At 41.3% G+C, this 22,067-nt stretch overlaps 1 protein-coding gene across 2 annotated transcripts in view; it reads left to right on the top strand.

Annotated features, from left to right (window-relative positions):
- Nucleotides 1–950: 950 nt before the first annotated feature.
- SLCO1C1 (solute carrier organic anion transporter family member 1C1) overlaps nucleotides 951–22,067 on the top strand; it is a 38,807-nt gene continuing 17,690 nt past the window's right edge. The window contains exons 1-8 of one of the 2 annotated variants that reach the window (XM_073329749.2): nucleotides 951–1,079; nucleotides 5,060–5,201; nucleotides 6,764–6,896; nucleotides 7,591–7,712; nucleotides 13,966–14,112; nucleotides 15,267–15,365; nucleotides 16,777–17,022; nucleotides 20,405–20,569. In XM_073329749.2, coding sequence (XP_073185850.2) covers nucleotides 951–1,079; nucleotides 5,060–5,201; nucleotides 6,764–6,896; nucleotides 7,591–7,712; nucleotides 13,966–14,112; nucleotides 15,267–15,365; nucleotides 16,777–17,022; nucleotides 20,405–20,569 — 1,183 coding nt within the window. The remainder of the gene's footprint in view (nucleotides 1,080–5,059; nucleotides 5,202–6,763; nucleotides 6,897–7,590; nucleotides 7,713–13,965; nucleotides 14,113–15,266; nucleotides 15,366–16,776; nucleotides 17,023–20,404; nucleotides 20,570–22,067) is intronic. The other variant, XM_078851499.1, reaches the window with a different exon arrangement.

Raw genomic sequence — 22,067 nt, 5'->3', positions numbered from 1 at the left:
TTCCAAGGCAGGTTGTGAAATCCCCGTCATTGACGGTTTAAGAACAGGTTAGACAAACACCTGTCAGGAATGGTCTAGGTTTACTTGAACCTGCCATAATACTGTGGGTGGGACTCAATGACTTCTCAAGGTCCCTTCCAGCCCTACATGCCTATGATTCTATAAAACAATGGCAGCTTTAACATTTCCCTATTTTTGGCCAGTCTTTTTTGTTCTGTGAAACCCAGGGTTGCTTATATAGGTGAACACAAGAGACTGAAAATATTTCCTAAACCAATTCAGGGCCTGAAATGATTAACAAGGCACAGTGGTATGTAGGCATGGTTTTAAGAATTGCAGCTATATTAATATTTGAAAACAAAATATTTGGCTTTTAATCTACCTCCTTCTATTTACCTGCCAAGACACAAGGTCAGGCTTTTTTCCTGTAATCGTTGACAAGATCATCGAGACTTATGGTCCCATCTGAATTGGCAAAGGAGCTAACTTTATCATCGAGAATTAAAGCCACATTATTTTTCATGTTGCTCATTGACTGATATCAAGGGGGTAGAGCAAACTTGGTGGCACTTAAAACAATGAGCTTACCTATAAACCTTTAACTTCACATAGAAATCATTAGAGCAATATTTAGTCAACTAGCGATGCTTGGTCAAATGCCTAGCAAAATCAAAAATATGCAGCACTGATAGAGAATGAAAACACAGTTTGTTTGTGGTGTATGATAGTAATTTTATCTTACTTGTATAGGTAATCTGATTGCAAATTTCCATAAGTAAACTTCTAACTCCCCATTTCTGTTTTGATTATAAACTTCTAAGTGCTGTCTGCATAGGAAGCAGTTTTGCAGGTTTTAATGTTATGTGACATGAGCTTTCAGTGCTGAGCCCCTAGTTTACCCTTTTAAAATGTTCTTGTTGTCTTCTAGATTAGAGACAGGGAATATTATCATGGAGAATTCAGCAAAAGAAAATGCTCAGTTGTTCTCAAAAACCATAATCCTGCCAATTGACAGGTCTTCATCTAAATCTGAATCTTCTGCTTCCAAGGAGAAACAAACATGCTGTGGAGGTATAAAGGTAAGGAAGAGCTCTGAATTTTACAGCACAGACCATTGAATGGCTGAGGTTTTGTTGCTGGATGCGTTTTTCCCCCCGAGTATATTTCTCACTGGAATGTTACCCTTTTCCCGTTCAGTGTAAAAGTGGCATAGATGGATCTAATTTATGAAGTTCTGATGCTGATTCAAATTTCCTTAACTTTTGAGGATGTTCAGATCTGGGTCCATGGTTCAGACTCAAGTGTAATATGTGTTCACTAGTCACTATTCATGACCAATATTTACCCACAGTTACAAGCCCATAGTATTTCCCTGAGTTAACAATAGAATAGTACAGTGGTTTTCCACTCAGTAGGTGGGTGGCCCTTCATTCTCTCATGTGCGGCCACCCAGGCGCGCACCTTAGAGGCAACTATCCGCAGACCACCTGACTGGACCACCAGTGGTCTGTGGATCACAGTTTGAGAACCTCTGGAATAGTAAATGTCTGTAGTACCAGAGAGTGGGGTCAGTAAATGTCTTTTTTTTTTTTAATTGGCAGCCATGTTAACATAGGTTTCTGGAATTTGATAAATGATTCCTACTACTTTAGACACTTCACTGATTGAACAAACATGAATTTTGATTTGTGGTGCTATGAATGAGAGAGCCCTGAATGCCAACAGTAATGTGGGGGTTTTTTTGGTTCCCATCAAACTCTGAGCCCACCCAAAATTGCTGTGCTTGAATGAGAGCACTCTCTTGTGAGTTTAGCTTCAGCAGCCTCAGACTTGTGATGTAGGATGGCAGTGTGATAATGTCCCAACACATTCACATCACAACACCCTCCGAGAACAGAACTCCCTCTGGAAACCCAGCCCGGCACAAGCAGGCAGCAGAAGTGCAACCAGTCTTGTCTTGCAATCTGCAGTCCAGGGATAGGCTTCTGCTGTGGTGTGAGTTGAGCTCACTAAGGTATATGTGGTCACAGCCTGAATCAGAACATCTTTGGCTTTGCCTAATTCTTGCTCCCCTTCGCATTCTTTATTTCTTCTGGTTTTCCACTGTAACCAGTTACAGGCTGAGCCAATATCCATGGAAAGAGTCCCATTGATTTCAATGCGATTGGAGCCTGTAAATAACAGTCCGTAACAGATCATTTGCTCTGTGATACAATGATTCTGGTAATTTTGTACAGAATAAAATGACAACTTTGACAACATAAACTCCTGAATATTCCCATTGGTCTCCTCTACTACCGCAGGTATCCACTGATGGCTGAGAACTGGGCCACTGTTTTTGAGATATTAAAAACAAGTTGTATTAATTAAACATGCATTATAATAGCAATAAGATCATTGCCCCTCTGTTTGCTCAACAGTAATCGGATTCCCTCATTGAATAAACCTTCAGTCACAGTTCAGCCACTCAGGAATCAGCTTATTGCCTCCAAAATACACTAATATTATAGCTCAAACAATTAGTCCAGTTTGGAAATTTTGCTGCTATCATGCTTCCGGGCCTGGAAAGCTGGGGCAGTTAATCTCTAGAAAACTTGAATAATGTGGAAATTTGGCAAATTGGTTTTGTAAACGGCCAGCCTTTCACAAACTTTGCACTTAGGTTTACTTATTAAAAAAAGCACCGGGTGATTTACGGTGAGGTCAGTACCCAACTTTATCTCTGTTTGGCGGTGAGCTGGAGAAGGATGGAACATCCTGGACATTTTTACATTGCCAGTGTAACTCAGGAGGATTTTTGCTACCTACTGGTCAGGTTCCCTCTTAGGTATTTCCAAGATATTTAAGAAAACCGACATCAAAATATGTTTGAAAATGAAGAGGTTTGAAGTCCATCATCTACCCCTGAAAATCGTATTCATGTTTTTACATGACCATATAAAATCCAAAGTCATTAACGCACACATAAAGGAAAACGACAGTTACGCTTATTTGCTTGAAAAGCTTTCTGAAAGCCCTCTTAGTGGGAAATACTGTTCATACCATACAAAGTGGGGAAAGTTTTATTTAAATTATAGGAGGCACTTGGGAGATTTCCATGGGTAGCAGCCTGTGCTGGGAAGCAATGCAAGTGTGACACTGGGAAATTAAAAAACGCAATGCGAAAGTTTGCATTAAACTTTAAAACCAACTCTACAATCAGTAGACCAAATTATGTATTAGGAAGGAAGTGTTCCTATGGAGCTCTTGATTTACCCCAATTTGTGTAATTGCACTCAGGACAGTCAAAAATGCACAGCATTGGGAAAAGTGTGGCCCTCAGTGTGTGTTATACATTGTGACATGCATCATTGCTATGGGTTTTTCCCTACACAAAGAAAAGCCATATAAGTGCAGTCAGCACAGCCTTTGTTTGATAATGAGAAAACGACCTGTGACCTCCATTAGAAACCACACGGTGTTTGACACTATTCTGGAGCTGGTTGCATCCGAATGAAAATAACTAGCTCTGAAAAAAGAGATGTGGGGAGTCTCCATTTAACAGATACAGTACACAGAAATCTTGTCTGTGTTAGGGCTGGCCTTATTCATGGTACCATGTAATGGCTAGGTCCCAACTCTCCCCCATCGCTAGTGTCCCCAGCCCAGTTGTCACTCCAGCACAATGGTGGTATCTCTTCTGGCAGATAGTAACTCATCCCTCCTCCCAGGTCACTGTTGAAGTCCACCCCTTTCTGGGGTAACAGAGTCTAATAAAGTGTAAAAGTCCAACATCCTCCCAGAAAGTGTTTTTGGCCCAGCTCCAGGCCCCTGAAGACCTCACAACCTTACTTCAGGGCTTACAATGTCTTTATCTCTCTTACCTCAAGGAGGCAGAAGGGTTATGTCATCCTTGTTGCTGGTTGGTAGGGGAGCCTAGGCCCCCCTCTCTGCAGGGCTCTGACCCAGGGTTCTGTGAGAGGCAGTAATATCAAGCACCCAAGTATGCTCTGAGATTACTTCCCTGGACCACTTCCTGCCATTTACTTTCTCAGCTCAGTGCATGGTCACATTCTCACAAACAATCTGAAAAAAGCTAGAGTGCAGGGTTCTTTAATCCTTAAAGATCTTTAATCTGGTCCTCTTCTGCTGCCTTGGGTACTTGTTGCTTGCAGACCCCCCTTATCTGCAGCAACAGCTCCCACTGCACCCTTACTCAGGTGCTCTCAGATAGGTCTGCCACCACCTGCTATCCCTGTCCCCCTTTCTGAGCTGTCTGGCTTGGTTTTATACTCCTCCTCCTGCTGGAGCAGGCTCCGCAGGTGCAGTGGGATGGGACCCCTGGGGCCTAGAACTACTCCTTAACCCTCTTCTATCTCAGTGTGGGGTTTATATACCCCATCATGCAGACATAAGAGAAAAACATATATACGCTGTAGTTACTATATGACAGGAGGTTTGATGGGGGAAGGAACGTTCTACAAAGGACATTTTCATATGAAGGTTTGAGGATGGCTCTGGATCTTGATAAAGGGATGCAGCGCCTTTTGTCTCATGCTTATTGGTTAACATCCAGTCAAGGTTGGGGTTGTTTAAAAGCCCCTATTCTGCAAGTTGCTCCACAGTAGCAGATTCTCCAGTGACTTCAGTAAGAACAACTTTCAGGTTTTAAAGTTATTATCGTTGGATGGCTGGTCCCCTATGTGAAATGGGTTGCCACCGTCAGTCTATTCCCTAAGTGTCCATATGAAAAAAAACTCATCAAAATTGACACTAATTGCTTTTACAGGAGGCTGAATTATCCCCCTAGCCCTAGAGACAGGGTTTGCTTTGTCATTTTGTTGTCACCTGCTAGAGATAATAGCGGTGTTGTCGGACCAGACAGTGAAGGAAATTTGAACTGCTGCTGTCCATGAGCTATGGATAAACAGAAGATTGTCAATCCAGCACCTTTCACAGACACGAGGAAAAATCACTCATAATAATAATTAATAAAAGTATTTTTAAATCATTTAATTCAATTAATAAAACAAAATATTTGTTATAGTATAATCTTAATCACCATCGACTTCTCTCACAGATATTTCTTGGCGCATTATCCTTTGTTTACTTCGCTAAAGCATTGTCAGGAAGTTATCTAAAAAGTACCATCACCCAAATAGAAAGAAGATTTGATATCCCTTCTTCTTTGGTTGGTGTTATTGACGGCAGCTTTGAAATTGGTATGTGGTGCTTTCATTTTCAGACAAAACTAATGCCACCCGTCATTGTGGCAAATGATCGTACAAATCTCATAGGCCTATTGAAATTAAATACGATTCATCTGGCAAGAGCAAATGTGGCCTTTAATATGTGTTTACATTTGGTGTGACAGTGATGAGACTGCGCTTAACATGGCCCTGACCATGTAATGGTTGAAACTGTGGTGGTGACTGCTGCTTTAGAGATGGTTCTTGTTAGCACTGTTTTTCTGAACCAGCATGGACAGGGATTTTATTGTGAGAAATGTGATAGCCAGGGTATAGACTATTCCCCTAGATAACACAATGCAGAGCTCTGGCTGAGCCTGATTCATCCATAGTGTGGCCTGAGCTGCAGATGTTTTACTTATCCACATAATTCAACAGTGGTGCCCACAGTTGTATGCACAGTACACACTGAGTGTACTATTGGCAGTGGTGAGGAGTGGCAATGTTGGCAGCTGCCCCACTGCCAATTCAGGTTTGGTCCTGCACTCCCCCTGTCACGACGGAGGGGCTGCAGGGCCAAACCTGAGTGAGCACATTGGGCAGTGGGGAGGCCAGTGCTGCTCCGCCTTGTGGCTGCTGCAGGGTGAGGCAAGTCCTACCTCAGGACTTCCTGCAAGGAGCCTGCCCAGCCTCATCCTGTCCCCCTCCCAGGGATGGGGGTGTGATGCTGGGAGGCAGGAGCTGAGCCTGGCAAAGACCTGGGGAGTGGAAAGCTGTGGCCAGCGGCTCCACAGGGACTGATGGTGTGTACCATGGGGAAAAATTCCAGGGGGGCACCTCTGTAGTTAAGTGGTAAGTGAGCTGCATATATCAGACCATGTATTATTCTTTCCTTAGGCAAGCCCACCCAGAGACATGTACCATGGAGGTTATTGGTTACCTTGAAGCAGTGTTAAAAGGGTTTGGCACTGGTGTTAGCAATAGACAAAAGACAATAATTTTCATGTTCACTGTTCAGTCCTCTCTCCCCCGGCGTTGTCACTGTGAGATCCCCTCCTGTGTAATCCAGCCAGGATAGCTCTGTGATTTGGTAAATGGCAAGCATACAAAGGTCAAATCCTATATTGCCTCCATTGGTCAATGGATCAAGGATACTCCTGCACGGAGATCTCCAGCATGACATCATGTAAAGTTACCATCAAACCTTTGGATTTATGTCAAAATTCCTTCAGTTTTGTGTTTTGTGGAATCTTAGCACTCCTGGGAATATAATATTGGCTAAGGTACCCGAAGTCCTATTTCTTGGCTGCCTCATTCCCTCCCCCGCTTGACATTCCACTTCTCTTTCTAATGACTGGCATCTGGCTAGGTCCTCGTTTCCAGCTGTTTCTACAGGTGCCCATGTTCTTCCTAACTGATCCTGGACACTTGCACAAATATTTGGAAACAAGAAGGAGACCCACCACCATGTGAGCAGCCATCTTTCTGTGGACCCCCAACAAGTGTTATATAGGCCATGGTTTAGCATGTAGTTTACAAGTAGTTCACTTATGAATGTTTTGTAAATCCAAGTTACCTTTTTGTATTTTTCAAAGGAAATCTCCTAATCATAATTCTTGTAAGCTACTTTGGAGCGAAACTTCATAGGCCAAAGATAATTGGAGTTGGTTGCCTAATAATGTCAGCCGGAACATTTCTAATTGCGATGCCCCAATTCTTTATGGGACGGTAAGTGCAAAGCAATCTGTTCTTTCGGTTCAGAAAGAAATGCACTAGCACAGAACTTACCTTTTGCCCATGAACCTATTTAAACTACATAGACACTGATTGTGGAAGTGCTGATGGGAACAGAGAGTAATATGGTTACTACTATTAATTGTTTACTACAAATAGATTCTTTATTACTATAGTTGAGCAAATAATAGAAAAATATTCCATCAATATCTATTCAAATTTGAAATTTATTTCTGATTAGTGGACGTTTGTCAGCCCTCTCTGGGCGTGATTTGAAGCCCATTGGAGCCCTCTATGATAAAGTGATGAATAAAAACAGAAAATAGTGAGTAGGAAAGAAATATGTAGGACCCAGAGGACACTCCCACTATTTTGTATTCTACACTAGATCAGATTTGGGACTCTGAATACCAGGTGGGCTTCTGGAATGTGGCCACATGCACACTTCCTACAGTACAATGTTTTTACAACATACATTTACTTATCTAACCCCTCTCAATCATGTGTATATATAACCTGTAATCCATGCATCTTGTTGGGATCCCCTTAATCAGATGCACTTCAAATGAGACTTCATTTAAGTGCTTTGGTACATGCCTATCTTCAATGAGGACGCAATGAATTTTATTTTATTTTTTTGTAATAGATTGTAACGGGGGGAAGAGTAAAGATGTTGATTTTTACACAGCTATAGGTATGAGATATTTTCTTCCTCCACCAATTCTACTGTCAGCATCTCCCCATGTCTACAGGATAAAAGTCAAATACCGCTCTCAGTCTTAGAAAGGTCTCAAGCCAAAATAAATGCAGGTAAGAATATTCCATTTTTTAAAAAATATATTGTGTATGTATGTAGGTGGGTCTGGTAGCTATGGCTATTAAGAAGGTTGCCCAATACCTCATATTATAAGACCCTGTTTTCAGTTGCCAAACTTTAACTATTTGGACTGAAATTTTCCGTGCTGGGTTTTCTGCCTCTGGCTGAATGTTTCTGGGGAAATTTTGGCCAAACGCGTTCAGCCGGTTCCAAGAACAAGCACAGCACAACTCCCATTGACTTCAGCTGGAGCTGTGAGCACTCAGTACTACTGCAGAGTTATCCTCAGGGTCTCAGATCAGGCACCCAGACAGTGAGGAACACACAATTTGTGACTACATATGAAAATTCTGGTTTAAGTGACTTGCCCAGCATCACATATACATTGCGAACTCGGTGGCAGAGGCAGGGATAGAATCCAGTTCTCCAGGGCAGCATTCAACTGTTGTGACAATAGGCCCTCTTCTCTTCTCTCACTGTGCATCCCCTGCCTCATTCACTATGCACCTTTCTGCTTCTGCAACAAGTGAAGCAGGGGGTCCCACAGACAACAGCCTCCTTCACTGCACAATCCTGACTCATGCCCAGAATGGCTCCATCTTGCCACACATTGAACAACAGGGAGAAAACAATATTAAATAGCTGCTCATTAAGTGAGCGCCATCTGTCTTTTGCACCCAGTGAGGCAGAGGCCCTATGTAAAAAAATTAATAGTACGTGATCATGTCATCAAAGACTGTATCATCATGCATAATGCTCTAGGGGGCCAAATTAAGGTTGCACAAGCAACCTTAATTCTGGCATTTCTTAACTTTTGAGCACTGACTTTGTCACCGTAGTAATGCTCTTTTAATATAGTTTTTCTGTGTTTATATCCCAAGCAACCATGTAAAGGCAATTATCTTCGTTTCATATCTGTGCTACTTTTTGCACTACAGGCTAGATACGTAGCTGAGCCTGCTTTAATGCCATCTTTTAATTCCCCCAAACCTGGGGCCAGCCAGAGGCTAGAAGAACCCCGGGCATAAATTAAAGCAGCCTGAGAAATGTTTATCTCCAGCTGCCTGTGGCCCAAAGGAGCTGTCCAACCAAGATAGGGATAGCTGGATCTTAGGAACACCCTGAGATACCCTCCATATAGAAGAATGGTAAGGATTGCAGGGGTGGAAGAGCTACACACCATCGGAGCATTCCCCCACAATTGTGAATTCTCAGTGGGATAGATCTGCTGGTTTTACAGCTGCTTGGTGCTGCAATGTACTAGATAAAGTATAGGAGCTTCAATTTCACAGGTGCCCTGCTAGGTGGGATGACGGCCATAAAGCCGTGTATGCAGGTTCTGCAGGGATCTCAAGAAACTCAAAAACCTCAGCATTCAATGAATAACGGAAATCTCCATGTTTCTTATTTCTGTTGAGGTTTGGTGCTGTGATTTATTTATTTTTGGGTATAGATGTACATTTATTGGTCCAAACCATAAAATAAAACCTGAACATAAAAACGGCCATACTGGGTCAGACCAAAGGTCCATCCACCCCAGTATCCTGTTTGATGACAGTGGCCAATGCCAGGTGCCCCAGAGGGAGTGAACAGAACAGGTAATCATCAGGTGATCTCTCTCCTGCCATCCGTCTTCACCATCTGACAAACAGAGGCTAGGGACACCATTCCTTACCCATCCTGGCTAGTACCCATTAATGGACTTAACCTCCACGAATTTATTCAGTTCTCTTTTAAACCCTGTTATAGTCCTAGCCTTCACAACCTCCTCAGGCAAGGAGTTCCACAGGTTGACTGTGTGCTGTGTGAAGAAGAACTTCCTTTTATTTGTTTTAAACCTGCTGCCCATTCATTTCATTTGGTGGCCCCTAGTTCTTATATTATGGGAACAAGTAAATAACTTTTCCTTATTCACTTTCTCCACACCACTCATGATTTTATATATCTCTATCATATCCCCCCTTAGTCTCCTCTTTTCCAAGCTGAAAAGTCCTACCCTCTTTAATCTCTCCTCAGATGGGACCCATTCCAAACCTCTAATCATTTTAGTTGCCCTTCTCTAAACCTTTTCCAATGCTAGTATATCTTTTTTGAGATGAGGAGACCACATCTGTACTCAGTATTCAAGATGTGGACATACCATGGATTTATATAAGGGCAATAAGATATTCTCAGTCTTATTCTCTATCCCCTTTTTAATGATTCCTAACATCCCGTTTGCTTTTTTGACTGCTGCTGCACACTGCATGGATGTCTTCAGAGAACTATCCACGATGACTCCAAGATCTTTTTCCTGATTGGATGTAGCTAAATTAGCCCCCATCATGTTAAATGTATAGTTGGGGTTATTTTTTCCAATGTGCATTACTTTACATTTATCCGCATTAAATTTCATTTGCCATTTTGTTGCCCAATCACTTAGGTTTTTGAGATCCTTTTGAAGTTCTTCACAGTCTGCTTTGGTCTTAACTATCTTGAGCAGTTTAGTATCATCTGCAAACTTTTCCATCTCACTGTTTACCCCTTTCTCCAGATCATTTATGAATAAGTTGAATAGGATTGGTCCTAGGACTGACCCTTGGGGAGCACCACTAGTTACCCCTCTCCATTCTGAAAATTTACCATTTATTCCTACCCTTTGTTCCCTGTCTTTCAACCAGTTCTCAATCCATGAAAGGATCTTCCCTCTTATCCCATGACAACTTAATTTACATAAGAGCCTTTGGTGAGAGACCTTGTCAAAGGCTTTCTGGAAATCTAAATACACTCTGTCCACTGGATCCCTCTTGTCCACATGTTTGTTGACCCCTTCAAAGAACTCTAATAGATTAGTAAGACATGATTTCCCTTTCCAGAAACCATGATGACTTTTGCCCAGCAATTTATGTTCTTCTATGTGTCTGACAATTTTATTCTTTATTATAGTTTCAAGTAATTTGACTGGTACGAACGTTAGACTTATCAGTCTGTAATTGCTGGGATCACCTCTAGAGCCCTTTTTAAATATTGGCGTTACATTAGCTATCTTCTGGTCACTGGGTAAAGAAGCTGATTTAACGGACAGGTTACAAACCATAGTTAATAGTTCCGCATTTTCACATTTGAGTTCTTTCAGAACCCTTGGGTGAATGTCGTCTGGTCCCGGTGACTTGTTACTGTTAAGTTTATCAATTAATTCCAAAACCACCTCTAGTGACACTTCAATCTGTGACAATTCCTCAGATTTGTCACCTACAAAAGATGGCTCAGGTTTGGGACTCTCCCTAACATCCTCAGCTATGAAGACTGAAGCAAAGAATTTGTTTAGTTTCTTTGCAATTACTTTATCATCTTTAAGTGCTCCTTTTGTATATCGATCATCCAGGGGCCCCACTGGTTGTTTAGCAGACTTTCTGCTTCTGATGTACTTAAAAAACATTTTGTTATTAATTTTGAGTTTTTGGCTAGCTGTTCTTCAAACTCCTTTTTGGCTTTTCTTATTACATTTTTATACTTAATTTGGCAATGTTTATGCTCCTTTCTATTTACCTCACTAGGATTTGACTTCCACTTTTTAAAAGATGCCTTTTTATCTCTCACTGCTTCTTTTACATGGTTGTTAAGCCACGGTGGCTCTTTTTTAGTTCTTTTACTGTGTTTTTTAATTTGGGGTATACATTTCAGTTGAGCCTCTATTATGGTGTCTTGGAAAAGTGTCCATGCAGCTTGCAGGGATTTCACTCTAGTCACTGTACCTTTTAATTTCTGTTTAACTAACCTCCTCACTTTTGCATAGTTCCCTTTTCTGAAATTAAATGCCACAGTGTTGGGCTGTTCAGAGTTCTTCCCACCACAGGAATGTTAAATGTTTTTATGTTACGGTCACTATTTCCAAGCGGTCCTGTTACATCTTGGACCAGATCCTGTGCTCCACTCAGGACTAAATCAAGAGTTGCCTCTCCCCTTGTGGGTTCCTGTACCAGCTGCTCCAAGAAGCAGTCATTTAAAGTACTGAGAAATTTTGTCTCTGCATTTCGTCCTGGGTGAGATGTACCCAGTCAATATAGGGATAATTGAAATCCCCCACTATTATTAAGTTTTTTATTTTGATAACCTCTAATCTCCCTTAGCATTTCTTTGTCACTATCACTGTCCTGGTCAGGTGGTCAATAATAGATCCGTACTGTTATATTCTTCTTATAGCATGGAATTACTATCCACAGAGATTCTATGGAACAGTGCATTCATTTAAGATTTTTATTTAATTTGATTCTACATTATCTTTCACATATAGTGCCACTCTCCCCCTCTCTCCCCCATGGCGCCACGTGACCTGTTCTGTCCTTCCGATATATTTTGTACCCTGGAATGATTGTGTCCCATTGATTGCCCTCACTCCACCGGGTTTCTGTGATGCCTATTATATCAATATTCTCCTTTAACACAAGGCAGTCTAGTTCACCCAACTTATTATTTAGACTTCTAGCATTTGTGTACAAGCACTTTAAAAACCTGTCACTGTTTATTTGTCTGCCCTTTTCTGATGTGTCAGATTCTTTTTTATGTGACTGTTTTTCATCTGATCTGGCCCATATTTTATCCTCTTCCATCCTCTCCTCCTGACTAAAACCTAGAGAATCTCTATCAATAGACTCTCCTCTAAGAGAAGTCTCTGTCCAATCCATGTGCTCCTCTGCAGCAATTGGCTTTCCCCCATCTCTTAGTCTAAAATCTGCTCTGCAACCTTTTTAATGTTAAGTGCCAGCAGTCTGGATCCACTTTGGTTTAGGTGGAGTCCATCCTTCTTGTATAGGCTCCCCCCACCCCAAAAGTTTCCCCAGTTCCTAATAAATCTAAACCCCTCCTCTCTACACCATTGTCTCATCCATACATTGAGACTCTGAAGCTCTGCCTGCCTACCTGGCCCTGAGCGTGGAACTGGTACCATTTCTGAGAATGCCACCATAGAGGTCCTGGATTTCAGTCTCTTTCCTAGCAGCCTAAATTTAGCTTCCAGGACGTCTCTCCTACCCTTCCCTATGTCATTGGTACCTACATGTACCACGACCACCAGCTCCTCCCCAGCACTACACATAAATCTATCTGGATGCCTCGAGAGATCCGCAACCTTCTCACCAGGCAGGCAAGTCACCTTACGGTTCTCCCGGTCATCACAAACCCAGCTATCTATGTTTCTAATGATCCAATCTCCCATTACTAACACCTGCCTCTTTCTAATGACTGGAGTTCCCTGCCCCGGAGAGGTAACCTCAGTGTGAGAGGATACCCCAACATCATCTGGAAGGAGGATCCCAACTATGGGAAGGTTTCCCTCTGTTCCTGTTGACTGCTCTCCTTCCCTGGGCCTTTCATCCTCCTGAACAGCACAGGGGCTGTCTGACCGGAGGTGGGACAAATCTACAGTGTCCCGGAACATACCTTTCTGCTTCCCTTAGCTCCTCCAGTTCCACCACTCTGGTCTCCAAAGCTCGTACATGGTCTCTGAGGGTCAGGAGCTCCTTGCACCGAATGCACACATACGCCACCCACCCACAGGGCAGGTAATCACATATGCTACACTGAGTGCAATAAACAGGATAGCCCCCACTCTGCTGCTGGGCTTCTGCCTGCATTCTCTCCTACAGCTACCTAGGTTAATGATAGGGTTTTTGTTTAAATCAAGAAGTCTTGATTATAGTTTAGTTTAAAAGTTTTAAAGAATGGAAAGTGTACCTCGCCCCCTTTCCATGCCCCTTCCAAACTCCCTCTCGAAACTCCCTGTTAGCGGCCTCTGTTTGCAAAAAATGGTCTTCGTCATTGCATTTGCACCATCCAGGAATTAAAATAACCTGTTACCTGTGTGGCAATGAGGAAAATATAGATTCCAAAGCCAATAGGGGCTCTACTGATGTTTGCCTGTATGACTTAAAGAAAACCAAAGCACCATTAGAGTCTCTTTCCCCTCTGCTCACAATACTACAGAATTTTAGCCATTTGAATGAAATGCATTAGGTGTGTGCTACAACACAGACACTGTATCTGGTGCATAAAACAGCACAGAAGTTGTTTAAAATTCCATTCCACTGACTGGCCTTGGGACTGTTGTTTTATCATTGCAATAAATCTGTGGGCTCAGTTCTTCCTCCCAATTACACAGGTGTCAACAGGAAAGGTACCTGTACATCTGAGGACAGAACTGAGTCCTGTGTGTTCAATGTCAAAATGTCACAAACAATGTCTTGTTTCTCTCTCTCCCTCTGTATCCAGGATGTGAAAAAGAAGTTGGATCGTCCATGTGGATCTATGTTTTGCTTGGGAATCTTTTGCGTGGGATAGGGGAGACTCCTATTCAGCCTTTGGGAATTACGTATATTGATGATTATACCAGTGAAGAGAGTGCTGCTTTCTACATTGGTAAAAGAATAAATCAAATTACTTTATCCTAATGTCTTATTTTTCACAAGAAGTAAATTGAGTTGTTTTCAGTAGCAGAATGAGTGACATTAAATTAACTTGTCCTGATTATTTTGCTTGCATGGTTAAAATGTTCAAGGTTTTATTTAAAAGCTGTGTGCATTTTAAGGGCCAAATTCCACTCTTGATTACACCAGTGCAATCCCATTATCTTAACTGAGAAGATAATTTGGCCTTGGGTTCCTGCTGCTACCTTAATCTTACTAAATCTTCTTCATTTGGATTACACACACACTTCTCTGGAGGGGATACAAATGTATATAGCATAGATTTATTTGGTGCTTAAAATGTAGCATGGAGTTTAAATTATGGACAGAAAAACTATTATGAACAGAATCAGAACTTGGAAGAATCTTCCCTCCAAACTGAATCAGAACCAGTCATATGTTGAGGGTCAAAATACTTGAGGACTTTTTCCCTATTGTGGGTCAGGTGTGACCATACATGTATGTGAAATACCATCTGGAAGGTTTTTACAACTAGAGGCTTTCTTTCAAGTATTTCTAGTCCGGTTAGAAGTGAGATCTCCCAGATATTTTATGCCAAAATTTGTTCTTGCAAGATTTCCAGATCAATTTTGAAAACTCAAAAGATGTGTGTGGGTTGGATAAGAGCCTAATAAAAAACATCTGAACTTAATCCAATGCGACGTGCTGAACCTTTTGGAGGTTTGTCCATCACTAATAACATTTGGTTACTGTACACACATTTTCTGACCACTTTATACATAATTTGCAACCCTGTTGGTGGCACTTCTGAATTTGGACCACAAACTTCCATAAAGTCACTTATCCCAGGCTGAATTTGGTCTGTTAATTGGGGGACAGCAAAAAAACAAAAGTGAAATGTTGATGCAATGAGCCAATTTTTGCTTTTTAATATAATGGTGCTAGTCTGGAGTAATTCCATTGTCTGGGAATAAGAATGAGATTATTTTCGATTTGCACCAATGTGTGTGAAGGCAGAATTTGGTCCTGCAGATTAAGATGCCGATCGCTTTTCACTGATACTGTACACAAGAACAGAGCATGACAATGTAACAAAACAGTCATTTAAGGCAGAAAAATGAGTTTCCTTGTGTTTTTTTTTTGCAGGGTGTGTACAGACAGTTGCAATTATAGGCCCAATATTTGGTTTTCTTTTGGGATCCCTCTGTGCCAAACTATATGTTGACATTGGCTTTGTAGACTTGGGTAAGTCAGAAAAATCATTTTTAAAAAATTGTTTACTCTATGTGTTGCATTGAAAAGTTCTAAATCCTTCAAAGTAAATGATATGGGTATTCTAAAAAGGCAGGTTAAATTAAAAGCTTGAGGATAGTTGGCTTTGGAAGATTTTAAACTGAAAAATTATTTCCAGCATAAGAAGAATTTTTCCCCATCATAATATTGCTTAAATTAAATGAAAGATGTTAAAATACAATCCCTTGAATTCAGGAAAACCTGTCAGTAAAAAAATGTGATCTATTCTGCATGCATATTTTCAAAAATAATGGGATTTTGGATTTTTTTTAAAGACTGAATGCCTAGAGTATAAGAAAGGAACTGAATGAGGTATACAGTACTTCTCAACATGAATAAGGATGTCAGAATCTGACCCCAAAATAGGTCATATAATTAAAGCTGGTTGGAAAATGTTTATTCCCCCCTCCCCAAAGGAAATTTTTGACTTTTCAGCAAAAAAAAGAAAACAGAAAAACTGAAAATTTTTGGTCAAAACCTTTTTTCTTTGACGATGACAATTTGCTTTTCTGACAATTTCTTTTTAATCAGTTTTTTTTTAAGGTAAACTGATTCTTTCCATGAATTTTTTTGTTTGTTCAAACTCCCCCTCCCCCCACCTCCACCCCAGTTTTCCATCCAAAAAAGTTTGGATGGAAATTTTTTGACCATCCTTAATAGACTCTTTTAGTGAATGTTTTGAATTCCTTGTCCTGACTGTACTGGGACAGGAGTGAAACAGCAATGCATAAATAACTATTATTTGTTGCTGTATTTTTGAAATCCATTCTAGTGATAAGATGATGTCCTATCAGTTGGACTGATCTTGTGAACTGCCGAACACTTGCCCCTTCGACTCTTATTGACTTAATCGGAAGTTGCTTAGCACCTGTCATGAACAGGATCAGAGTTTGAATATGAACACTGATAGAAACACGTGGCACAATTATATATTTTTAAATCCTACCGGTAGATAAATTGTTTATTCGTGTCAGTGCTGGAGAAAATACAATTGGGATTTTTATGTGATATAAATTTTGATTACATTTATCCCAAAATCACAAATTATACAGAAATCTGAGAACTCAAAAGAAAAACTCCTAGTCTGCATGGGAGGTGTGGCAGCATTATGGTTATATGCCTCAATGGCAACCTTTCCGACCACTTAAGGAACAGTGTTGATAGTTTCTAAAGGGAGGTGTACTCCACAGCTGTCAGAAAAGTATTGGATGTGGGTGGGGATGGTGATTATGGAAAAAGAGATCTGGGGCTTTGTTGAAGAAATAAGAATCTCTACTGGGAGAGGTACCTTCCAAAATTTGCTTTACTCTTAAACTTTCACTAAATATGCAAATGTGTCCCTCTTTCCCCCCCTGTACCACAGACAATATAACAATTACTCACAATGATGCCAGATGGGTAGGAGCTTGGTGGCTTGGTTATTTAATAGCAGGTGTGTTAAGTGTTCTGGCTGCCATCCCATTCTGGTTCTTACCAAAGCACCTGCCAAGACCAGAAAGCAGAAAGGATTCCAGTACCTCCTCTGAGCAGTCAAAGTTCATTATTGAAGATAACAAGGAGCATCACAGATCTTATGAACAGCAAGTAAAGATACTTGAAATGGCGAAAGGCAAGTAAACACAGTTTGTTCTATAACTGTTTAGTTTTACTCCTTACCTTTCAGGCTTGACTTCTGTTTAAAGGCTTCAGAGTTGATATTGGCTTAATGGCACCATAGGATTAAAAATATGAACAAAAGGGGCCCTCTAGTTGCTTCCTAGCCCTCATCTCCTATGGCAGTTTCTCCAGCTGGGTTTGTAACCCTGAAGTGATCCTTGAGGCTGTTGGGGGAGAATTTGCAAAAAGGGTAGATCTTTCCCTGTAAAAGTTGTATGTTTAAACAAACCCAATAGAAAAGGGACCTATAACCCACCCACCTTCAAAAAATAGCCAACATTACAGAAAGTTTGCAAACCCCTGCTGTAAAATCTTGGAAACCCGTGCTGTAAAATCTTGAGGGTGAGTGCAAGCACCATGTTCAGAAAAACGAATGGGAAAATAATTGGCTTCTACTCACATGAGCACGCTCAGGCTGAACAAAATGCAGGAAAAGGCAAAGTTATGGCATCTGCTTGTATGGAAGCAGGACATACAAATATTTTATTTATAAAGACCAAACCACACCACTTCAGTTGAACCTAATGCCCTTCCCTCTAATTTCTAGGAATTTATGTCAGCAAGTTGGCAAGAGAATTCCCAGTTATTCACTAGCAACAACTGGGATTTTGGATCAAAGTGAAATAAACCTGGGGATGTTGCAGCATTTTGGCTACCTAATGATAGAAGAATTGTGGTTGTTCTTTATTTAGTGAATGCATGCAACACTCATGCGCTAGAATGAGTTCCACTCATTTACATTAAGGTTAGGAACAAGCCAAGGATATAATAAACTTTGGCTAAAGCCTGAATTAAATCCCTCTGTTTGTGACAGGGAGGGGAAAAAGGTGAGAGATGGAGAAATTAATGGGGGCCTGAAAGAGCTTAGTAAATATTCTCTCTTTTATTGTCATGCCTACCTTTTGCTAGAAATATAAAAATATTGAAAGAAAGGCTGCTTGTGTGCTTTTCCAACATGCCTCAAAAGAGGACATATGGTTCATCTAGCCCAGTATCCTGTCTTCTGACAGTGGCTAATGCCAGATGCTTCAGAGGGAATGAACAGAAGAGGCCATCATCGAATGATCCATTCCCTGTTGTCTACTCCCAGCTTCTGGCAAATAGAGGCAAGGGACACCGACAGCACGGGGTTGCATCCCTGACCATCTTGGCTAATAGCCGTTGAAGGACCTATCTTCTATGAGAATTTCTAGTTCTTTTTTGAACGCTGGTATAGTTTAGGCCCCTGGTAATGAGTTCTACAGGTTGACTGTGCGTTATTTGAAGAAGTATTTCCTTTTGTGTGCTTTAAACCTGCTGCCTATTAATTTCATTGGGTGACCCCTAGTTCCTGTGTTATGTGAAGGAGTAAATAACACTTCCTTATTTACTTTCTCCACGCCAGTCATGATTTTATAGACCTCTATCACATTCCCCCTTGGTTGTCTCGTTTCTAAGCTGAAAAGTCCCAGTCTTTTTAATCTCTCCTCATACAAAAGCTATTCCATATCCCTAATCATTTTTGTTGCCCTTCTCTGTACTTTTTCCAATTCTAATGTATCTTTTTTGAGATGGGGTGACCAGAACTGCATGTGGTATTTAAGGTGTGGGCAACCATGGATTTATATAGAGGTGTTACGATACTTTCTGTCTTACTATCTATCCTTTTCCTAATGGTTCCTAACATTCTGTTTGCTTTTGTGACTGCTGCTGCATACTGAACAGATGTTTTCAGAGAACTATCCACAATGACTCAAGATCTTGCTTGAGTGGTAACAGCTAATTCAGATCCCATCATTTTGTATTGGGTTTATACAATACAAAATGGGATTATATTTTCCAATGTGCATTACTTTGCATGTATGAAGATTGAATTTTCTCTGCCATTTTGTTGCTCAGTCACCCAGTTTTGCGAGATCCCTTTTTAATTCTTTGCTTTGGACTTAGCTATCTTGAGTAATTTTGTCTTGCGTGCAATTTTTGCCACTTCACTGTTTACCCCTTTTTTCCAGCTCATTTATGACTATGTTGAACAGCACTGGTTCCAGCACAGACCTCTGGGGGACACCACTATTTACCTCTCTCCATTCTGAAAACTGACCATTTTTTCCTACGCATAGTTTCCTGCCTTTTAATCAGTTACTGACCTGTGAGAGAACCTACCTTCCTTATCTCATGACTGTTTATTTAGCTTAAGAGCCTTTGGTGAGGGTTCTTGTCAAAGGCTTTCTGAAAGTCTAAGTACACTACATCCACCGGATCGCCCTTATTCTCATGCTTGTTGACCTCCTCAACAAATTCTAATAGATTGGTGAGGCATGATTTCCCTTTACAAAAGCCAAGTTGACTCTTCTCCAACAAATCGTGTTCATCTATGTGTCTGATAATTCTGTTCTTTACTATAGTTTCAACCAATTTGCCTGGTACTGAAGATAGGCTCGCTGGCCTGTAATTGCTGGGATCACCTCAGGAGCCTTTTATAAAAAATGGTGTCACATTACCTATTGTCCAGTTATTGGGTACAGAAGCTGATTTAAATGATAGGTTACATACCACATTTAGTAGTTCTGCAATTTCACATTTGAGTTCCTTCAGAACTTTTGGGTGAATACCATTTGGTCCTGGTGACTTATTACTGTTTAAATTAACATTTAAATTTATCAGTGAGAACTGGAAATCAACGTATTGTGAAATCATCTGAAAATATTGCCTTCTGAGATCCCTGCTCTGGCATATGTGTGAGTCAAAGAGTGACAGTCTGTAGAAGCAGTTTCCACAGAAGCAGATTGAAACTTATCCAAACTTCTCTGCCCTTTAAGGTTCATCCATCTCTAAAATATATACCACAGCTGATCAAAGTAGGGATGGGGCACAGTCTAGTTAAAGCACTGGGTGGGGGAAATCACAAGATCTGGATTCTAATTCCAGCTATTCCACAGACTTGTTTTTTTGTTGGCCTTAGATTTCCAAAAGTGGTCTCTAGTTTTGGGTGCCTCAACAGTTGAATAAGACAACTTGACCCATATAGGGTCAAGCCAGTTGAAGCCAGTGGGAAGTGTGGGTGCTCAGCGCACCTGAAAAATCAGGTCCTTAGTTGTCTAAAGTTGAATACCAAAAAAAGTGAGGCACTCAAAACAAAATGCCATTTTTGAAAGTTTGTTACTCACTTCCCCCGCACCCCCATCTGTAAAATAGGGATCATACCCATCTACCAGCAATGCTGGGGAACTGACTTCATTAATCTTTATTAAGCCTTTTGTGGTCCTTGATGGGAAGGTGAATTACAAAATAGTATTCATATTAATTATTATTTTTCCAGTTTGCTTTTCACTAACCTAGAGCATTTTCGTTTGCAGATTTCCTGCCATCAGTGAAGAACCTCTTCGGAAATCCAGTTTACTTTCTATATTTGTGTGCAAGCATCATTCAGTTCAATTCTTTAATTGGCATGGTAACATATAAACCAAAATATATTGAGCAACAGTATGGGCAATCATCTTCAAAAACAAATTTTGTTATAGGTATGTTAAGTCAACTTCTTGGTGCCTTAAAAATGGATTGCCAACTGGTAGACAGAAATGGGCAAAAAATGCTTCTGAAGACTGTACTTTCTGCTTCCCTTGTAAAATTTTAAAAAAACAGATACTGAAGATGAATCTGTTTTACCATTGAGTTTAGCACTTAATTAATTCTGAGTTTAAGTGTATGCAAGAGCTGCTGCAAGGGATTGTTGACATTTCTGGTTTACTTATCCTTCTTCCAGAAAATATAAAAGAAAAATATCAGGCAATCACAAGAAAATAACGTAAATCAGGAATTAATTTTAAAATACTTTCCGTAAATATATATTTATAAGTATTGCTCACTTCCTGACTTCCCATTCCAACAAAATGTGCATAAGTTCAGAAAGTGGGGTAGGGAGTCACTCACCACACTGGCGCCTCCTGCTGGGTGTTTCAGGATTTAGCTCAGCCCCAGCAATTGCGCCCCAGGTGGTGGTGGCTCTCCTGTCCTCACCTCCAACTGCAGACCTGTTACTGCTCCTTTCTCTTGGTGTCGGCTTTCTGGCACGGCCCTCCCACCATGTCACCATCTGGTTTCCCCCTCTTCCGGGGGACTCCTCCGGCAAGAGTCCAGCCACTCCTCATGGTGGCTTGCCAGTCGACAGCCAGGCCTCTCCTTCAGCGGTTAGTGTGAGGGACCCAGGCCCACCCACTACTCTGGGTCCCAGCCCAGGGACCCTGCAAAAAACAGCATCCTGCTGCCTCCTCCTTCCAGCTCACTGTCTCTATTCCCTGAGCCACTTCCCCACAGCCTCTGTTCCTCCAGCTCCTTTGCCCTCTTCCCAGGGCCTCAAGCCTGTAAGTCCTGGCAGGAGCCCTCTAGGAAGCCAATCTTCTCCCTAGGACTCCCTGCAGCAGACTAACCTGCTCTGGTCAGCAGGTTTTATATGGTTGGTTTTATATGGTCCAGCTAGGCCCTAATTAAGTGGTCCAGCCACCGCCCTAATTGTCTGCAGCTGTCACCCTAACTGGGTGTTTCCCCTGCAGCCACTCCTTTGGCTGCCTGCTGCTCAGCCTCCCTAGACTGGTTTTAACCTTCTCAGGCCAGTGTGGGGCAGGTGTCCCATCACAGGACCCAATCACAGAGTAGCTATAACATCTCTAGAATTTAGTTAAATAATCTAAGCAATTAGTTAAATAATGTTATTCTCAATTAATGGACGGAGATAAAGAAAACCAGCTGGGCTTCGTATTTACCTCCTGTAAAATACCTACAAATTTTAGTTATTTGCATGTAAGAGAATGTTAAAAAGAAAAGAATAAGTGATGCTGAAGTGAGCCACAGTGACATGACTCAGCATCAGGCCAGTATGTCTCTCAGTTGTCCTACTTTGCTCTTATTGTAAGATACCTCTTCCTGCTGCCTTCCGGTTGGTCTGTGCTACGCTGCTTGTTCTCCAGTTCCAGATCACACCTTCCTACTGCTGACTTCATCTCCCCCCCACCATTTCCAGGT

This window comes from Lepidochelys kempii, chromosome 1 (genome assembly GCF_965140285.1).
Source record: "Lepidochelys kempii isolate rLepKem1 chromosome 1, rLepKem1.hap1, whole genome shotgun sequence".
In the NCBI taxonomy this organism is placed as follows: domain Eukaryota; kingdom Metazoa; phylum Chordata; order Testudines; family Cheloniidae; genus Lepidochelys; species Lepidochelys kempii.
This window is presented reverse-complemented; position numbering and strand designations above follow the sequence as displayed.